The sequence below is a fragment of the Lactuca serriola genome, chromosome 4 (assembly GCF_051521515.1).
Source record: "Lactuca serriola cultivar US96UC23 chromosome 4, Lser_US96UC23_V15, whole genome shotgun sequence".
Lineage (NCBI taxonomy): Eukaryota > Viridiplantae > Streptophyta > Magnoliopsida > Asterales > Asteraceae > Lactuca > Lactuca serriola.
Genome location: NC_136411.1, coordinates 77,043,920 through 77,065,450, shown reverse-complemented (window position 1 = coordinate 77,065,450; position 21,531 = coordinate 77,043,920). Strand labels below are relative to the sequence as shown.

Genomic DNA, 21,531 nt, shown 5'->3' with positions numbered 1-21,531 from the left:
AAATTCATGCATTAACAACTTAAATACTATATTCATAGTCTAATAAAACTTACTAATTCACTCATCTTGAATTTAATGCAAAATAATTATAAAAACTAATATAGTCTTCCATATTTATACAAGACACAAATAAATATATTCACAAACAAATTAAAACAAAAATTCGTACATAAATCAGTCATATTTTAACACATAACTCCTTGAAATTTTACAGCTTAATAAAATCAATTCACAGTTTAGTACATAAAATTCACAGCTTAGTATAAAAATTAACAGTTTAATGCACAAAAATTATACATTCACAGTCATGTTCTCAACTTAAAACTTACATATATATATTTTTAGATCTATAGGCTAATGCTTCTTTCAAAGTTTATTTACAAAAATTTTCACAACTTAAATTTTAAATGCTTTATTCAAAATTAGATTAAATGAGATCTTTGTATAATGGTACTTTTATTCAAAATTTTAGAAGGCTACAAGGAATTATAAAAAATTCATAGCTTAATACAATAAATTCACAGCTTAATACAGTCAATTCACAGCTTAATACAGTCAATTCACAGCTTAATACAGTCAATTCATAATTTAATATAGTTAATTTAAAACTCAATACAATCAAATCATGGTTTAATAAAAAAAATCACAGTTTAATATAATAATTTCAAATTTTAATACGAAAAAAAAAATTATACTTCACAATCATATTCTCAAGTTAAAACTTATATTTCAAGACTTTAATTCACAATATAATAAAGTAGCTTAGGTCACTCATTCACGATATTTACAACTTAAAAACATAATTGATTTTGTTGAATCATTTCATCAAATATCTTGTGTGCATCAAACAAATTCACACTTTAATAGAGCATAAAATTCATAAAAAAATCACTGCTTAATACAACCAATTCACAACTTAATACAGTTAATTCATAATTTAATACATAAAAATAATAGCTTAATACAGTCAATTCATAATTTAGTATATAAAATTCATAGTTTAATACACAAAATTTTATACATTTATTACCAATTTTCCAAATTAAAGCTTAAATTTATACCATTATGGAGCCTAGTGATTTTTTTCGAAATTTATTTACACAATATTTACCGATTATGTTTTACGTACTTTATTCTAAATTAGAGAAAATCAAATTTTTGTATAATGTTTCTTTTATTTCATATTTAATAAGCAAACACAAATTTTATAAAAAAAATCACAGTTTAATACAATTAATTTACTACTTAATATATTGAATTCATAGTTTAATACATAAAATTTATAAAATTTATAGTTTAATATGATTCACAATTTAATAAAAATGGTTGACATTTAATTCTTATGTGAGGAAATGTTATGATCTAAGTCATCTTCTCTTTGTTTTTACAATATCCTAAGAGCTCAAAAACATAATCATATATATGTGGTGTAAATATATTTTATATATCTCAATAAAGTTTGTGATCAAAATTTGTTGGATACACATAATTATCTAGTCAACAAAATAAAATTTTATTAGAATCATTATTGACGAATTTATATTTGAAACTAAATCCAAACTATATAGTAATAGTACATTACCTATTATTTTAATTAATTAACTACAATCAATAGTTAAATATTTTATATTGAAAATAAATCCAAACTATATAATAATAATACATCACCTATTATTTTAATTAATCAACTACAATTAACGGTTAAATGAATTTATTTATAAACACTTAGAAAATCTCAAAAGGACTCCCGTAAATTGTTTTTTGTTTTTTAATATCTTATTTCTTTTAATTCATGGACTTCCGTAAAATGATTTTTTTTTTTAATATCTCATTTCTTTTAATCGATTTCAAGGCCTAACTCAATTAAAACTAACTAGACCAATTAAACAAAAAAAGATAAGCCCAAAATGAGACATAATACAGTAAATGACCACCAACCTTGTTCTCATTCTCGCCGGAAAACCTCAACAAGAAGAAACAATCACGATTTTTTTGGATTCACAACCCACCGGATGAACTCATATCTCTTATTTTCTTATTAACGCTGATGAATAATCAAATCGATTAACTTCGTTTCGATTCTCATTAACTCAATCTTACTCGCCAAAAAAAACATCGCTTACTCATATGTGTTTTGCACTTCGTTGTAATTGCTGATAGTTTAAACGAAATAGAAAACGGAGGAGCCGACGATGGAGGAGGCGAAGACGGAAGAAATCGTCGGAGGAGAAGACGGGGAAGAGATCTGTTGGAAATCGTAGATCTCATCGTTCGTTAGAGCTTCTAGATCTGGTCTCGCCGATAAGAAGAGGAGGAGGTGATGCAGGTGACATGGAGGAGTTTCATTGGAGCCGCTGGACATCAGTGGTGGTGGCGGATGAAGGCATTCGTGGTGGTGGCGGATGAAGAGCTTAAACATGTCAGATCTGATATAGATTTAGTTGTTTGTCACCGGAGATCATGGAGGTGTTGTTGGTCGTGGTTGTTGCAGAGCATCATCGAGAAGTATATGAAGTGGCGGTGGTCGGAAAATCATGGATCTGGAAGATCTAATGCAACAGCGACCGGAAAATCGTAGACCTAGAGGCTACCGGAAAATCATAAAGTTTGACATCTAGAGTGGTGGGGCAGTGGTAGAACAACGACAGTGGAGAGAGGTGAAGGCGGTCTTCCGACAGTGGTTCTTTGCTGGTGGCGGTGGTGATAAAGTCGGTAGACGGTGCTGACAAAGGCGGTAGGTGGTGGTGATGGAGGCGGTAGGCGGTGGTGCTAATAGGGACTGTGTGTTCTTCAAAAACTTGTGGGAGAATTCGAAAGGATTTGATAGATCCGATTTTAAAACGTAGCTTTTGTTAAAATGTAGATTTTGCGTTTTTTTTATTGTTTATATTAAATAGACAAAAGAATATTTAATGGTTCTTACGGTTTTTAACTTTTCAGGGTTCTTATTTGAACCTTTATATATATATATATATATATATATATATATATATATATATATATATATATATATATATATATATATATAGATATAGACACACACACACATAGGCCTGACAATTGGGTTGGGTTCGGGTTGGCGGGTCACGGGTTGGCGAGTTGAAATTCAGAAACTCAACCTAACGCATATAATATATGGGTTGGCGGGTTGGACACATCAACCCAACCCAACCCATATAACCCGTATAAATATATGGGTTAGCGGGTTCACGTGTCAATGGGTCGAACCCAACCCGTATAACCCATTTAATAAGCAACACATTTTAAGATGAAATTGAAAAATCCAAATAAAATGAAGTCTAAAAGTCATAAACATTAAACATAAAATCATAAACATCCAAAATAAACATTAAACATAAAGTCATAAACATCCAAATAAAACTCTAAAAATCAAAACATTCATGAAAAGTGCAATTGTTCAAACATATCCAAAAACAAATGTGATAATTCATTCATGCTACAATTCTCATTTCTTCCTCCAACACCAACTTCTTCAAGGTGGGTCGAAAATGTCAAAGCTGACAAGAGTGGGTGCGAATAGCGATGAGCGGATGAGGATCGGCCCGATGAGTGATTAAATCATGAGTTCGTGATGTTTCTTCCTTCAAAGATCAGTCCTTAACTCCTTAATCTTTATCCTTCGTTCAATCGTTCGTGAATGTGGAGACTGGAGCGGGTGAGGAATGGCGTTTTTTATTAGGGCACACAAATACGCAATGGCTGGCTGCACAAGGACTTAACAGTCAACACTCAAGGATTCAAGGTCAAAGATGGATGACGAGATCATGAGACACAAGCCCAACAGTAGCCCACAACACAATGCCACATTGCCCAAACATATGGTTGATGATATACGAAATTACGAATGAATACCAAATTTAAATTTAAGGATATGATAAATAGAAACTAATAGTATAATATGATCTTAGATTATTAAAAAATAAAATAAATAGATAATTAAATATATTAGGCGGGTTGTAACGACCGAAAAATACAACCAATTTTACATTTTTCAAAAACAACTCAATTCCATTAAATCTTTACAAAAATGTTTTCAATACAAAACATTTAACGTATTCCCAGAATCACATTACTACAAAATCATGAGGAGCGGTACGATCACGCCTTCACCTTGCCACGGTCTCCTGAAGAACCTGAAAAACATAAAACCACAACTGTAAGCCCGAAAGCTTAGTGAGATATCCCCAAAATACCAACCACATATACCATACACGCATAACATGCCATAACATATCCGATCACAGAACAACCATGCACTTCGGGTCTGCTGTATGACTGGTCCGCCGCACCGGCCTACAGTCCACCTGGTCCACCCTCTGAGTCTAGTCATAAACCTCGAGTCTACATTGTGATTGGTCCGCCCGCACCAGGCCTTCAATCCACCTGGTCCACTCTCCGAATCTAACCACATACACCGAGTCTGCAGTGTGATTGGTCCGCCCGCGCCGGGCCTTCAATCCACCTGATCCACTCTCTGAGTCTACAGTATGACTGGTCCGCCCACACCGGGCCTTCAATCGGCCTAGTCCACTCTCCGAGCCTCGGCACGTATGGTCCGCCCTCTTGGGGCCTACAGCCTATCTGGACCGCTCGCTGGGCCTTCGGAACAACCGGTCCGCCCTGGGTATCTTGGCCTACAACACAAAGCAGGACCTGCCTCAACCCAACTCCAGTCCAAACAACCATGTGCACATATACATACAATCATATAACAATTCACAATCAACAAGCAGATCAAACAGATCACATAACATATCACCATCCTAACCAGGATACCAACCTATCAGGTCAATAGCATAGCATCTCCCTATCTCTCAAGATACCGATCTCAATCAGGTCTCTAACATATACCATCCTAGCTCTCAGGATGTAAACATATCAAAGCAATAACATAAAAACAACTACCTGGATCTCAATCCGATAAGGGCCGGCCTTGGTACCTTAGACCCTGTTGATATAGTGAGGATAATTCACCTCGATACTGCCGACTGAATAGATAACCCAAGCTGCTCCGACCACTGATACGATCTCCACCACTGGACAACTACCACGGAACTGAACTCAAAACAATAACCAACAATTACCCAAAATGCCCCTGGAAACCACTGGTCAACCTTTGGTCAAAGACAAGGTCAAAGTCAACCCCTGACTAACTCTACTTGCCGAGTCAACCCGATGACTCGCCGAGTCCCCATACTCAGAACTTCCCTCAATCCGCGACCTAACTCGCCGAGTCACCCCGAGACTCGTCGAGTCCAACAACTCTGAGTCCACTCGCCCACAACTCACCGAGTCATCCCTTGACTCGCCGATTCTCGACTCAACCAGAAAATATTGGGACTCTTCGACAAGACTCGCTGAGTCTAAGGCTATCTTCAACCTACTCACCGAGTTGTTCATACAACTCATCGAGTTCCAGGCCATCTTCATCCAACTCGCCGAGTTGTACTTCCAACTCGTCGAGTTCCAGCTCATCTTCAAGCAACTCGTCGAGTTCACCCATGTGACTCGCCGAGTACCACCGGTGTAAATCCATACAGAAGCCTTCCAGGCCATGCAATTGATCCAAAACATAGATCTAGCCTCCTACAACCCATCCATCACGTAAAGTGGCAAACTTTACGTGAATCCAAAGAAATCTAGGCCTTATACACTTTAGGGATAGGGTTTGGGACATGATAGCTTCACTACACACTCAAACACAGGGACTTTCAGGCATTCCATCCCTTCTCCATTCCAGATCTGAGGTAGCAACCTCAGATCTAACCTCTAAACTCCAAAACACCAAAAGATAAGCTCCCCACAAACCCCATAATGATGAATCCAAAGAGTAACAGCCCAAGGACGAGATATTACCTCAAAAGAACGCCCCAACTGCAATGGAACTCGAATCCAAGCAAAGCCCCTTGCTCCAAGCCTCCTACCCTTCAAGATTTCCTCAACAATTGCTTCTCCAAGCTCCCAAATGCAACTTGATCCACTCACATACGAAGGTTAGGGTTTCTGGACTTGAGGATGAGTAAAGAGGCTGGGGGAATGGATGTTATGTTCTTTATATAGGGCTCAACCCCGAGAATTAGGGTTTTCTCCACTCAGCGCCTACTCGCCGAGTCCATCTTACTGACTCGTCGAGTCGGCTACTTAACACGCGACCAAGTCGCGACTCTACTCGCCGAGTCCACCCATGGACTCGCCGAGTCGCTCTTTCCCAATTTACTCTTTTAGCCCTTCAACTCTACTCTTGATATTTCGGGATGTTACACGGGTTGACCCGCGAACCCAAACAGGTAACCCAACCCATTAAATAAACGGGTTAGCGGGTCAGAAATCTCAACCCTAACCCACTTATTTTCGTGTCGGGTTACGGGTTGGGTCGAGAGTTGCCACCCCTACACACATCGAGGAATCCCATACCCTACAAGCTTCCAGGTATCATCACAAATTTCCTTGACTCGAGTATGGATCCTCTGCTTCCAGTAGTACGAGCCCATACTACCTTACACATCTATCCGTACTTTCCTCAAGGATCGCTCTGAATCCTTCAAGTCACTCCCTTATCCATACATACAACCCTCAACAAGACAAGTCTCCCTACACTAAATCTCTTCCTAGGCTTTCCTAGGGAAATCACCACACCACTCTCTACCATCAGCTGCAGAAGGACCCCCCGCCCTCTAACACCCTCTAACTAACTCACGAATACAATTACATATTACCGACACCATATAATTCTTTGAATGAAAGATCTCACACTACAACGGTTGGACTCAGACAAGAGCTACACAATAGATTTAAAACCTAACCTTCTAAAATTATTTAGTTTCAATAATATGTAACATAGCATATTCGCTTACTAGTTATATGAGGTTAATGAGAACTCCTAAAAAGTACAAAGCAACCAACATTCGAGCAATGTGTAATCAGAATCAAGCATAGCCTAAACAGGCCATCCTATCACTAACTGATTAATACTTGCATGTAAGCCTACACGCTCATATAACAAGCATACAAAGGCATCTCTCCTAGCACTCTATCCAATCCTGAGAAGATCCTTAGCCCTAATCTAGCATGCAATTCAGATTCACAATTTAAAGCATAACATAACATGTATGGGTATTTTGGGAAAACTTACTTGAGCTCGGTCGATTGCATGCACCACACCCCTTTCTTTTATTAGAAAACTATTTTTATAAAACATTTTCTTTTTGTAAAATTTACCGAACCCTTAGTTTGAATTCAAACACACCCGAGAGTATGCCTGAATCCCTCAAACCAAGGCTCTAATACCAACTTGTAATGTCCCAAAAATCAAGACCAAAATTTCTTTTTAATTATAATAAAACCGCCATTCAAAACATGTTCATAAAACCATGATAAAATCAAAGTATGATCAAAACATCCAAATACATCAGAGTCGAATAAAAAGCGGAACGATATGGTCTGTGCGATGCGAACACCCCGAGCTCTTCCCCTTGGATCCGGAAGTACCCGAAATATAAACTAAAAATTGTAAGAACAAAGCTTAGTGAGTTCCCCAAAACACCACATATCATACATATCAAACATATAATGCTCCCCGCCCAGCATCAGGCCCCGCTCGGAACAGATCTGTTAGTAATATGAGATGGTCCCCGACACATCACATTTATCAGGCCCCACCCGGTATACATATAAACACATTAACACATGCAAGAATCACAAAGATAAATAGAATACAATATAGTCATCAGTCCCCGCCTGGAATCGGGCCCCGTCCGGTATACATATTAACACATAACACTAGAAAGAGTCATGTAGACAAATAGAAGCCTAATCATAACAAACAATGGGTCGACATTGGTGCCTTCAACATGTTAAGCACAGTGAGGACACTCACCTCAAGCTGCTGAATCTCTCAGATAATACTCAGACTGCTGATCCGGAAAAATCCCTGCGCCAACACCATCAAATAAAATCCAATCAATAATTAGGTTACAACCCATAACTAGGATCCTAGTCCAACTATCCAATACTCAGGGTAAAAGACCATTTTACCCATTCCTAACTTGGCCCAAAACCAAGGCCCAATCCAATAGCACAAAAAAGCCCAATGTGACCCAAAGCTCTAAAAGATTCCCAAAACCCATTATGGGCCCAAACACATGAAGGCCCAAGGCCCAACAATGGCTTAAAGGCAGAAGGGACAATGACCCATCAGGACCCAAACTCTATTTGTCTAAAAAAAGGCCCAAAGTCACAAAAGCCCAATCCAGGCCTGGTACGTTGCGCGTACCAGATGTACGCCCAACGTACCCTTGAGTACGCCCAACGTATGCGCATATTAAGGACTTTTTCCTTAAGTGCTTAATACTTGCATTCCAACATCCAAATTTCAGATCCAAGTCTAAATGAACGTCTTAATCCATAAAGTCGTGAGCTTGGAGCATTTGTGATGAAATGATTAAAATTTTGTAAACCTAGACTTTGAAGAGTCCAAGTGTTGAAAATACTGAAACAAATTTTAGAATCGTCAAGTGGCAAGTAATGAGGAAAATAAAGAGTTATGAATCAACCATGTTAATGATAAAAACATTTTTTATATGCTCAATATCAATGATTCAAATGTCTCATATTCATAAAGATTCATTTACAAGTGTTTGAATAGTAGACACACTAAAACACTCAAATGGCTCTCTAAAAACTAGTCTAAATAACAAATGAGTGGAATGAGCATAAATGAACAAGGATGAGAAGCTTTATAATGGAGCCCAAGGGGCTTATTTATAGGTTTTAGAAAAGCCCATGACATGGCTTGACCAATCAGGTGTTGACATGTCACCATGATTTAGTCATCAGTTGACACCTTTGCCCTATTTAACGAAGAATGGATGAAATATTCTAATTCCGGTAGTATTCCGTTAGGGTTCCATCCAATTTTCGAGTCTTCATTTCACTTGATCATTCTTGATCAACATTGAATATATGATGAGCATCATGAGAATCATGTTGCTCCATTGTCTTCTAAGATGTTATCAACTTCCAGAAGTGTCATTGATCAAGTTGATTTGTTTATTGAATGTTGGAATATTTCTTGAACTTGAAGATGTATTAACACATGTTCATGACGGACCATGGACGAACTGCATGTGTCATTGAGAACTTGGACGTGTCATCCTTGTGCACGATGTGCCATGTGTAATCTTGTTGATCCGTCAATGTTATCATGATGCTCCATTGACTTGAGATGAGCCATCAATATTCATGTTGAGCCATCAACTTCTTGTTGATCCACAGAGTTGCAAATGAGCCAACAATGTTTCTGACGAGCCATCAATATTCTAGATGATCCATCAATATTTTGATGCTCCATATATGATCTACATGTGTCATCTGAGATCATGATGGTCCAACTTGCTTTCAACAAGTGATCCATGTAAGTTGCAAGTGCTTCATGTAAACTGCAAGTGCTCCATGTCAACTTCAAGTGCTCCATGTTAACTTCAAGTGCTTGTTGAATATTCAGGATCTTTTTAACCCAAAACATTGTGATAATGTTTATTAGAAAATGTAAATCAATACTCAAATTATTTCAAGTCACAATCACATAAAATATTTCCAACACTTTGCATGGCTCAAAAGGATCCAAACCTCACTTTTAGCATTCTACTTTCACCATAATGACCTAAACACATGCATCGTTGATTTATTGTCATGCATGTCCAATGTATGTATTTCCCCAAGCTAATTCATAACAATGGAGGAAATGAGGTCATAAATCTCATGTATGAGCCAAAAATTAACCAAATCTCAGATCTGGAACACTAAACCTCAAAGGGACCTCAAGGATCCATAAAGTTGTCAACTTTATAGAATCCTTCCACTCAAACTTTCTCCAACATGGAGAAAATGCACAAAAAAGTTTAGATCTATGAGCATAGAACATAAAGCTTGGAACTTGAACACTCACAATGGTCCAAAATAAGTGCAATAAGATGATGATAAGACTTACAAATTGAATCTATGCACCAAGGATGCTTCCTTCTCCTTCAAGACACAAAAAACACAACTAAAAGCTCAAGAACTCAACAATGGATGTTAGGGTTTCGTTGAAAGGGTTGGAGGTTGAATAGGATGCCCTAAACCTTGAGTTTAAGGGCTTAAATATGGAGGAAACCCTAAAATATCATGGGCTTGAGCTGCTGCTGCTGTCACGTCGTGACCTTCCTTTCGTCACGTTGTGACAACCATCACAAAAACACGTTCATGAATCTGGCATGCCACGCCGTGGTGCTCCAACCACCACCTAGTCGCATAAGTTTTTTTTTTTCCAAAAAACCTTTCTTTTCATTATTCTAAACCATCCACCGATCTATCCTAGAAAATGGGTGTTACATGAGAGAGACATGAGAAGAAGAACATTTATTTTTATGACATTTCATGTCACCTAAAAGTGCAAAAACGTTGCTTAGGTTTTCTTATGAAGGAGAGCAGAGGGGGGAGGGGGTGGGGGTGTAGGGTTGAGGTGAGTAAGAGAAAATGAGTTTGGGAGAGAAAAAAGAGAAGATAAAGGTGTGAGGGAAGACATAAAAAAAATGTGAATTAGTACTAGTTTGTTTTTCTTTTTAGTTTTTGATTATAAAGTCATTTAAAAATAAAAAGGGTAACTTTGTAACTTAATAAACATTTAACTTTTATATTCTAACAATGTTATTTATAATTATAAGAACCTACAATGGAGTCTTTCAAACTTTCAACCTCCTGCGTCTTAAAAATTTCTTAAAAAACTTACAATGACATTTATTGACAACCATAAGGACGATTTATGAAATTTTGTCCACTCAAATTTTAGAGGTGAAAGGGTAAATACGGCATTCTCAAATTCCATCCTTTATACCACAAACCCTAGCAGATCTGTTGGCAGCCTTACTTTTCTAATAAAACCCTTCTCCCCATCCCCTCTCCTCTGCTTCCTCTGCCTCCAACCTCCAATCTCCACCGCCGTAATCGTTCCCTGCAGCAATGGTACTCTCTTTAACAAATAAATCACACAAAGAACGAATGATTTTTATATTAGATATAAACCGTTGATAATATTGTCTGTTTTGGATGATGATCTTGATGAATGAAATAAATTGCAGGCGTCAGAGAGGAAGCTAGCAAATCCAATGAGGGAGATTAAGGTTCAGAAACTCGTCCTCAACATCTCCGTCGGTGAGAGCGGCGATCGTCTCACTCGCGCTGCCAAGGTCTCTCTCTCTCTCTCTCTCTCTCTCTCTCTCTCTCTCTCTCTCTCCACTTCGATGCGAACTCTTCTAATCTTCATTGTTCTGATTAATGGTAATTAGGTTTTGGAGCAACTAAGTGGCCAATCCCCCGTCTTTTCCAAGGGTAAGTTGCATATCACAATCTACCATTACTCACATTATTCATACCTTAACTTCAATTAGGTATCCATAATTATTGTTGCTAGATTTTGGCTTTGTTTTTAAAATTATATTGTTTAGATGAATGGATTCATCTTAATGTTTGACAATTCATACTTATAGATTAATCAGTGAATCCTTAAGCTAAAATTTGAACAGTGTTAGTGACTTTTTCACCCCAAATTTCTAAATAAAACTGATTGTGTACACTACAGCAAGGTACACTGTGAGGTCATTTGGGATTAGGCGTAATGAGAAGATTGCTTGTTATGTGACTGTTAGAGGAGACAAGGCAATGCAGCTTCTTGAGAGTGGATTGAAAGTGAAGGAGTATGAGCTTCTCAGACGTAACTTTAGTGACACTGGTTGCTTTGGATTTGGTATTCAGGAACATATTGATCTTGGAATCAAGTAAGTCATTTTTAATAAAAGTCCTATGAATACTACTCAATTGTTAAAAAACAATGAACATTATTCATTAGTTTTCACTAATTTTTATGTAGAATGTTTTAGATTCATCCATTCAACTAATTTGATCCCAACAATTATAATTTATAGCAATGAAAAAGTGGTATGAAAAAAGTGAAAGTTGGATGCTATAATAAATGTACATTGCTATCTGTGGTTATAAAACATATAAAAGTATATTTATAACCCTAATCTTTTGTGTAATTGCAGGTATGATCCCTCCACTGGTATTTATGGTATGGATTTCTTTGTGGTTCTAGAGCGGCCGGGTTACCGTGTGGGCCGTAGGCGTAGGTGCAAGGCACGTGTTGGAATCCAGCATAGAGTTACAAAGGATGATGCAATGAAGTGGTTTCAAGTGAAATATGAGGGAGTTATTCTCAACAAATCTCAACAGATTGGGGCATAATTGTCTTTTTTGGTTATATTGTATTGTGCCAGAGATTTAATTATTATTGCTTTTTTGTTTTGTACTTGCTGAATCTTAATAGTAGTGAGAATATGAAACCCACCAAGTTTTGGTTTTGATTGGATTTGTTTTGGACTTAAGTGTTTTTTTTTTTTTTTTTTTTTTTTTTTTTTTTTTTTTTTTTTTTTTTTTAATGACAAGTAAAATTGTTACATAAAGACCCTAAATTTCCTCATTTTTTTTGTGTTTAAATCTAAACTTTCTAATTTCTTTTCAAGAGAACACTAAAAATGGGGTTTGGCAAATTTAGCCTGTTTTTTAGGTTATAACTTTGGGTTTCTCGTTTAGTTAGATTTTTTTTAACTAAATATCTAAGCATTATTATTATTATTATTATTTTCTAAAGTCGTAACATTTGATATAATTTTGTTTAAAACCTAGTTGCTATTCCATGGTTATTGATGGTGATTTTTTTTTGGTCTGAACTATTTTAAACACCAACCTAAATTGAATAAGAAAATAAAGAAAAATATGTAAATTAAAAGACACTTTCATGGATTGATAGTTGGGAAATTGACCTTTTCTTTTTCGATTTGTCGTTTGGTCCTTCTCACATAACACATCCTTATTATTTAGTAACACTTGATTATCTGTTTTCTTTGTAGAAAATCGAAGACCATATATAGTTTATATATACTTGTAAAATTTTATCAACCATCTTAAAACAATTTTAGAACTAAAGTTCGAATCTTATAAACATAACAAACACAAAACCGTTTTACACATTTTTGATCCACCCAGGTCCGGTCCAGAAGGCAACCCAGACGGTCGCCTAGGGCCAATATCTTTAAAACGCCAAAAATTCCTAAAATATATAACTTATCTAGAAATGCTATTAGTTGTTTTTATAATATTGTAATCATATTTATGTTTTTTAATATTAAATAGTGAATTTTATGATGTTGTGTATGTTTTTGATTTAATTTTTATTATATTCATGATTTAAGGGACCTATTTTTTCTTTAACCCACTATATTTTTAGATCGACTCTCATCCTCCATTGATGCTTCAGCCTAAATAATGGTATAATGATTAATGAGTACCTAACTCGACAACATGACCATTGTTAAATTAATATTGTCAATAGAGGCGACTGATGTGAAACGCCATTCTCTTATCCATTGTTTGAAAGAAGGTGGCATGCATGTGTGGATTAGCCGATGGGCAGCAATTTTTTTTTTTAAAAAAAAAGATTTTTGGAATCGGTCTTATCGTTTACAAACAAATAAGAGATAATGACTTAGGAGGGTAATAAGGTTTTCAGTTTGTCCGTATTAAGTCACTAAGGTTTTTTTTGTGCGTAATAGACCGATATGGTTGTTATTACTGTTTAGAAATAGTCATTTTTACCGGTTTTAATACGAACAAATGGAAACTTAATTACCCTCCTAAGCCATTAATCCTAATTATTTAGATAACATGCTTACTAATCAATGTGACTGATCTGTTTGACTGAAAATAGTTGTTTTTATTTAAACTTATCTCACAACCCTTCCAGAACTTCTAAGTACAAAAACTCATATGATTGATGATCTTCATTACATAAATATGCAACATTTTATCAATAACTTCTTTTTTGTCATTTAAATGTTTACATGAACACATCCATATGTACAAAAACAATCTCACTTTGATACCTCTCATCAATGTCTACATTTGATAACGAATGGAAATTTAAAACCAACAAGGACTTGCAGAGGATGCCTATTATCAATTATTTTATAAAAAACAAAACCACAACATGAACTAAGAAACTGAAGTTGCAAAATTAATCAAAAATCAGCACATAAACAAACACATACAAACTACATACAACACATAAACGAAAGGTTATAAAGCATGAAACTTAATGACAGGAAAAGTAAAAAACTTAAAGGAGACTATAAAAAGAAAGATCACCCTTACTTGCCACAAATGGTTGAAGACATCAACAAGAAGATCAATCTGACCATGGAATCCACATGTTGTCTGATCATGACTTCAGTAGATGAACTACTGAAACATAAGAATTGCAATTGAACTCTATTAGCATTTGAAAATGGAATTAGGGTTCCAGAGAAGACGACGAAGGGTTAAAAAAAAATTGGACCATTTCTTGATTTGTGTGTGTCATCCTTGCGCAGGGGCCATGCTAATCTTCTCTGTATCGTTCCAATTTTATCGGATGTACCCAAAGGAACGACTATAAATAAAGAGCTTCGCCATATAGATGAGTAGCAGATTATATGAGACGACGCGAGTTCTAAACGAACTAGTTTACTGTTGATGGTCATATATTCTCAATGTCTTTAAAATTAGGGTTAATGACTTAGGAGAGTAATTAGGTTTCCAGTTTGTCCGTATTAGGCCACTAAGGTTTTTTTTTTTTTTTTTTTTTTTTTTTTTTTTTTTTTTTGTGTATTAGACCAATATGGTTGTTATTACCGTTTACAAATAGTCATTTTTACCGGTTTTAACCGGTAAAAATGACTATTTGTAAACGGTAATAACAACCATATTGGTCTAATACGCACAAAAAAAACCTTAGTGATCTAATACGGACAAACTAAAAACCTAATTATCCTTCTAAGTCATTATCCCAACAAATAATAGGAACCTGAAGTGGTCTTAGATAAAGAGTTATACTTGTAATTTTCTGATTACATAATTGGTCTGTAAAATTATCTTATTACATATTTGTATCTTCATAACATATACTAATTATATCGTTTTTATTTAGTTCAACTCAATTTAAACCACATAAACTATTCACCTCAAAACATTTGACAAAATAACTATTTGATGAGGAAACGTTAACTATTCAGATTTCACAAGGGCGAATATACATTTTTATTGAAACTATAGGGGGAAGAACTGAAGAAGTAAACTTGTTGCATATTCAGATTTCAGAGCTATAGAATCTCAAGCTTCTTCCTGAATTGGGCGTACAAGAGTAGCGATGCTGTTAATAACCAAAGCCTCAACGGTCTCATCATGGGTCTTTCCAGATCTCCATATTCAAAATCAAAAACATCTTCTTCACCATAAAAATGTCAAACCAACTTTAAGATCTTTACAATTTCTATCTCAAAGCTTCAACACTTTATACTGTACACGAATTCCCGCTACTTTAACACTTACTACAACCTCTAATCATCAAGTTACAGAATACAATGCTGAAATTTTCAGATTCTGTGAAATGGGTAATCTTCAAACGGCCATGGATTTGGTTTGTAAGTCTGAAGAAATTGATTCCAAGACGTACTGTCACATCCTACAGCTTTGCGCGGAGTCAAAGGCTCTGCACCATGGCAAGACAGTTCATAATTTGATATGTTTGAGGGGAATTGAACTTGATTCTGTTCTGGGTTCAAAGCTTGTGTTTATGTATGTGAGCTGTGGGGATGTGAGAGAAGGGAGGAGGATTTTCGATAAAATTGAGAAACATCACGTTTTTCTTTGGAACTTTATGATGAACGCGTATGCAAAGATGGGTGATTATGAGGAGACTGTATCTTTGTTCAGAGTAATGCAGGAAGTGGGTGTCGAACCTGATTCTTACACATTTTCTTGTTTATTTAAATGCTTTGCAGCTCTTGGGAATGAAAATTTCGGGGAAAGTATCCATGGTTATGTTCTAAAGCTGGGGTTTGGACTTGATTGTACTGTGGTGAACTCCATGATTGCTCTTTACTTCAAGCGTGGAAACCTTGATAATGCACGGAAGCTGTTCGATCATTTGCCTGAACGAGATGTGATTACTTGGAATACAATGATAAACGGATATGTAGCCAACAGTCTTCCAGAAACAGCCTTTGAGGTCTTCAAGAGCATGCTTAATTCTAGGGTTAGCATGGATTCGGCTACAATGGTTAGTGTTGTAGCAGCATGTGCAAGCATGGGTGTCCTTACTTTAGGCCAAACAATTCATGCTTTTGCAGTGAAAAGCGAATTCAACAAGGAAACAAAATTTAACAACACCTTACTTGATATGTATTCAAAATGTGGTGACATGGATGCTGCACTTCAAGTATTCAAAAACATGGATGAAAGAAGTAGTGTTGTTTCATGGACTTCATTAATTGCAGGATATACAAGAAAAGGTGAATCCCATAAAGCAATCGAGTTATTCCTCAACATGAAAAAGAAAGGTGTGAAACCCGATAGTTTCACAGTCACAAGCATCCTTCATGCTTGTGCTTCAAATGGTTCACTAGAAAAAGGCAAAGAAGTTCACAATTATATCAAAGAAAACCAAATCCACTCTTTAGCAGTTTCTAATGCTCTTATGGACATGTATGCAAAATGTGGTAGCATGGATGATTCATATCATGTTTTCTCTGAAACCCCTTTTAAAGATATTGTCTCTTGGAACACAATGATTGGAGGCTACTCAAAAAACTCTCTTCCAAGTGAAGCACTTACTTTATTTACCAAAATGCAAAGTGAAATCAAACCTGATAACATAACAATGACATGCATCCTTCCCGCATGTGCCAGCCTGGCATCTTTAAACAAAGGCCGAGAAATCCACACACATGTTTTAAAAAAAGGGTTTTCTTCAGATCAATTTGTCATCAATGCACTTATTGACATGTACATGAAATGTGGAGCTTTACTTTTAGCAAAATCACTCTTTGAAATAACCAAAATCAAGAATCTTGTCACATGGACAATCATGATCGCAGGGTATGCCATGCATGGATTTGGACATGAAGCTTTATCCACCTTCAAAAAGATGCGTGAAGAAGGTGAAAAGGGTAAAAAAGGAATTGAACCTAATGAAGCTTCGTTTACTTCTATATTACACGCGTGTAGCCATTCAGGGTTGCTCAAAGAAGGTCAAGAATTTTACAAAATCATGGTGAATGAGTTCAAGATTGAACCCAAGTTAGAGCATTACGCATGTATGGTGGATCTTCTTTCTAAAACAGGAAAGTTATCAGAAGCTTATAAGTTTATCAAAAAGATGCCTGTTAAACCTAACTCCATAATATGGGGAGCATTACTTTGTGGTTGTAGGTTTCACCATGATGTGAAACTAGCCGAAAAAGTTGCAGAAGAAATTTTCGAATTAGAACCAGAAAACACAGGAAACTATCTACTTTTGGCTAATATATACTCAGAGGCTGAGAAATGGGAGGAAGTGAAGGTGTTAAGAGATAGAGTTAGTAAACGGGGTTTGAAAAAGAATGTAGGGTGTAGTTGGATAGAGATTAAGGGTGAAGTTTATATATTTGTTGGAGGAGATAAAGAGAATCCAGAGGCTAAAAAGATTGAATCTTTATTGGATAAGTTGAAAATGGAGATGAAGAAAGATGGATGTTTAGATAGAGTAAAATATGGATTGGTTGATGAAGATATGGAGAAAGAAGTTAAGGTTTGTGGGCATAGTGAGAAGCTTGCAATGGGTTTTGGGATACTGAAGTTGGCTCATGGTAGGACAATACGGGTGACTAAGAATATGAGAGTATGTTGGGAGTGTCATGAAATGGCGAAATTTGTTTCCAAGAATGTTGGGAGGCAGATTGTGTTGAGAGATTCGAATAGGTTTCATCATTTTAAGGATGGGTTTTGTTCTTGTAGAGGTTACTGGTGAATTGATAAAAAAATGTTTAACTATCATTTGTGTATTTAGATGGAATTATTGGTATAAATAGTGATTTGAATCACTCAATTTCAATCTTTTAATCACATAGGAACTAAATTGTTGACCATAAGCTCCTTGTTCGATCCTTACTCTCTGCTAAAATAGTTAATTTAAGGTTATTTTTGTTCTCTCCATGAATGCAATCAAAATTTAGAGCCGTTACATTGGAGCTATTACGCTCAACAGATTCGTAAACTGTTTTTGATGTAATTTTTTTTTTCATTTAGTTTATCATTAAGTTCTTTTTTTTTCTACAAATTCTTTCGTGTTTTCTTTGTAGTCTCATAGTCTTTTCATGTATACCCGTAAACGTTCTAAATTTTAACCTAAAGTTTTAATTTAAAATTTAAAGGAAAACTTAAATAATTTCATTCTCAAGAGAGTAATTAACAATTTGTTTCAAACATCATCAAATCAAAGTTATAAGAGGGCGGAAAATCTATAAAACATAAACACAGATGCGGTGCAATCATGCCGCGCCTTTCCCTTTGCTACCAGAAGCAACAACACCTGAAACAATTTAAATTTAAAAGTGTAAGCACAAAGCTTGGTGAGTTCTCCAAAATACCACATATAACATACATATAATGGGCCTCACCTAACATATATGTTTCCAACATGCATGCCTCGTCCAACGACTATATAAGCAGGCCTCACCCAATAAACATATAACATTCATGCGAGTTTCACAAAGACAACAAACATTTCAATGACTCCTAGTATCCTATAGTAGAGTGAGAAGACTCACCTGAATCTCACGGCCAAATCTGACTAATCAAAGTCTTAACAAATCGGCTACATGCACTGGTTAAACAAAACACAACCTAAACCCCAGTCAGCTAACCTACAAGTTTGACCCAAAAGTCAAACGGGTCAAAAAGTCAACAAAAAGTCAACGGTCAACGACATGCGTGATGTGAACGTTGACCGGTCGCGTCACGAAACACAAAAGTCTAACATAGACATCAATAATATAACATTCAAGTTTAACCGCTTAGAACCTCCAAGTTTGACCCAAAAGTCAAACATATAACATTCATGGAAGATTCACAAAGACAACAAACATTTCAATGACTCCTAGTATCCTTCAGCGGGTCACACCGTGATTTCCTTCTAGACAACTTAACTCATTAAGCTCTCAATCCTATACTTCAGAAGTTCCAATTCTCAGATTTGATACTCCACAACGACTTAATGGATAAAGTTTCCAACTTTATCCATCCCAAGGGATTGATAACTATAAATCCTAATCCCTAAGTCAAGAGTCCACTTATAAGGCCAAAACTCAATGCATGGTCTAGGGACAAGCATGCATAAACATTTTTCCGGCACTAAGTAAGTCCAGAAGTTGATTAATTCGCTCAAATGGTTCTGGAGTTCTCCAAGATCAAATAACACCATTAAAGGGACCAAAATGACACCACAAAACAATCCAAAACCTAGATCTAGCATCAAATAAATATAAAGGTGGAAGCTTTGCATCATACCAAGGTCCAAAAGTTGATTGGGAGAAGATGAACTCCTTCGAAAACAACTTACAAACACGAAATGACCTTTCTTCTCTATAATATTCCAAATAAAGCTTCGAAGATCATCAAAACTTGCAACGAAAGAAGAAAGGACAATATGGAGGCTAGGTTTTACTCCAAGGAGGCTCTTTGAGGTGATGGGGGTAAAACATAAAGCTTGGGTTGCACCACCATTCGTGCCATGACGCCCTATGTGTCGCACCGTGATTGGCCTAGTCCAATAAGGCCCAAACATCATAAGCTCAAATCGATACCAACCCAAAACTAACCCTTTAAATTAAAAGCCTTATACTTTTAGCCCAAAATCTCACTCTTTTAAGGCCCAAACCTTATTAAAGCCCGAGAGCTTCTAATAACTAAATTAAAGTCTGCCATTCCGAAATAAAAAGCGTCCCAAAACCGGATGTTACACATGACGATCTTCCATTGCCATTTGACATGGAAATTGAGAGATCTACACTTGAAAAACCACTATTTGTCACCATTATACTCAAATCCAATTTTGAGGACATTGGGAAAGCAATTATTAACAACAAATCAACAGGATAAAAAGTTAATCCGATTTTGAGGACTGTGAGAAAGTAATTATTAACAAAAAATCAACAAAAGAAAAGATTTTTTTTAAAGGATCCATCGATACGATGGCGGGATGAAGGACCATGGACTATTATGGACAATTGTGCATTCTATTAATGATAGTTAATCATGTATCTTACATCCAACAACTAAAGCATCCAATTTTAAAATCACTTATGCATATTATTTAAATGGTGCTTTTTCAATCATGCATCTTACATCCAACATTTGAAGCATCCAATTTCGAAATCAAGACATATATTATTCTAATGGTGAGAAACAGCACATAATTTGTTAGGTTACACGATACAGACCCAACACGCATGTCATAATTTTTTTGGAATTATGCTACATGTTTAAAGTTCATACGATATCGGAAGATGCCATTCATCTCCGACTATTCATGTTCTCTTTTCTTCGCAACACCGTTTTATCCTTACCCACCGACTCCATCACCATGTGGGCGATACTAGCCGAAAATTTCTTAAAGAAACATTTTCAACCGCAATGGCCACCATGTTAATTAATGAAATTGCCTCATGTAAAATGGAGGAGGAAGAATCACGTTATGAGGCATGGGAGAGATATCAAGAACTACTCCAATGATGCTCTCATCATGATCTCTCACTATGAAGATAAGCTCAAATCCTTTACAATGGTTTGGATATGCAAAATCAACAAGCCATTTATGTGGCAGCTACATGTTCCCCAATGAATAAAACATCCAAACAGGAACATGAACTCACTGAAGAAATGGCCACGAAAAAAATCCTATTCCTACTATCATATTAAAAACAAGAGCAAACATGTTCTATTCTAGAGTAAATAATAAATGATATTGTAATCGAGGTACTTTTGCAAATGAGAAAATTGACAACCGATGTTAAGAATCTAAAACAAAAGCCTCCCATACGAGCCCAATTTGATTATTATGTGATGAGTGATGACTTATGATATTTCCATATTTATACATATTTTTAGGCAATATTTATTTACATTTTACATATATTTTGGTTATTTGTATAGAACAATGGTACTTATAAGAATAAATTGTTATTTGCAGCCAAAATAGAAGCATTCTCGAAGAGAGGGACTAGAACTGACAATATTTGGAACTTTGGAGGCTTGAAGGGAAGAAGGATGAAAAACTCAGCAAAAAGACGTACTCACGACGTTAGTAATCAGATGTTCACGACGTGAGTTGTGACATCCCCAATTTCACGGCCAGAAAAAACCGATTTGTTTATGCTTTGTTTTTAAAATCAGAGTAATCGTTTAAAGGAAACTGTTGCGGAATTTGTTCCCAAAAACAAAAATATGATAACCATTTATCCAGACATTTCTCAAAGAGAATGTATTTTCATTAAATAATAAAACCTTGGGATGTCATGTTCGATACAGACCAAAAGCATAAACAATATAAATAGACCTTACAAT

At 35.9% G+C, this 21,531-nt stretch overlaps 2 protein-coding genes and 1 non-coding gene across 3 annotated transcripts; 2 read left to right on the top strand and 1 right to left on the bottom strand.

Moving 5' to 3' along the window:
* Positions 1-10,883: 10,883 nt before the first annotated feature.
* LOC145101945 (large ribosomal subunit protein uL5) lies at positions 10,884-12,419 on the top strand. Its single transcript, XM_079039260.1, has 5 exons — positions 10,884-11,022; positions 11,139-11,246; positions 11,346-11,388; positions 11,639-11,834; positions 12,102-12,419. Exons 1-5 carry the CDS (start codon positions 11,020-11,022, stop codon positions 12,298-12,300), a joined length of 549 nt encoding a protein of 182 aa, XP_078895386.1. The 5' UTR covers positions 10,884-11,019; the 3' UTR covers positions 12,301-12,419.
* Positions 12,420-14,437: 2,018 nt separating this feature from the next.
* On the bottom strand, positions 14,438-14,540 carry LOC145103357 (U6 spliceosomal RNA). The gene has a single exon (XR_013706451.1). It is a non-coding gene; the product is annotated as a U6 spliceosomal RNA (small nuclear RNA).
* Positions 14,541-15,255: 715 nt separating this feature from the next.
* Positions 15,256-18,030, top strand: DOT4 (Pentatricopeptide repeat (PPR) superfamily protein). Its single transcript, XM_079039259.1, has one exon. The coding sequence runs from the start codon at positions 15,299-15,301 to the stop codon at positions 17,936-17,938; it is 2,640 nt and encodes an 879-aa protein (XP_078895385.1). The 5' UTR covers positions 15,256-15,298; the 3' UTR covers positions 17,939-18,030.
* Positions 18,031-21,531: the final 3,501 nt, after the last annotated feature.

Excerpts from the sequence above, each read along its gene's own strand:
- DOT4 (XM_079039259.1), top strand. The coding sequence starts at position 15,299 with ATGCTGTTAATAACCAAAGCCTCAACGGTCTCATCATGGGTCTTTCCA.
- LOC145101945 (XM_079039260.1), top strand. Across the intron at positions 11,389-11,638 it reads ATCCCCCGTCTTTTCCAAGG|CAAGGTACACTGTGAGGTCA; the intron begins GTAAGTTGCATA and ends TGTACACTACAG. Across the intron at positions 11,835-12,101 it reads CATATTGATCTTGGAATCAA|GTATGATCCCTCCACTGGTA; the intron begins GTAAGTCATTTT and ends GTGTAATTGCAG.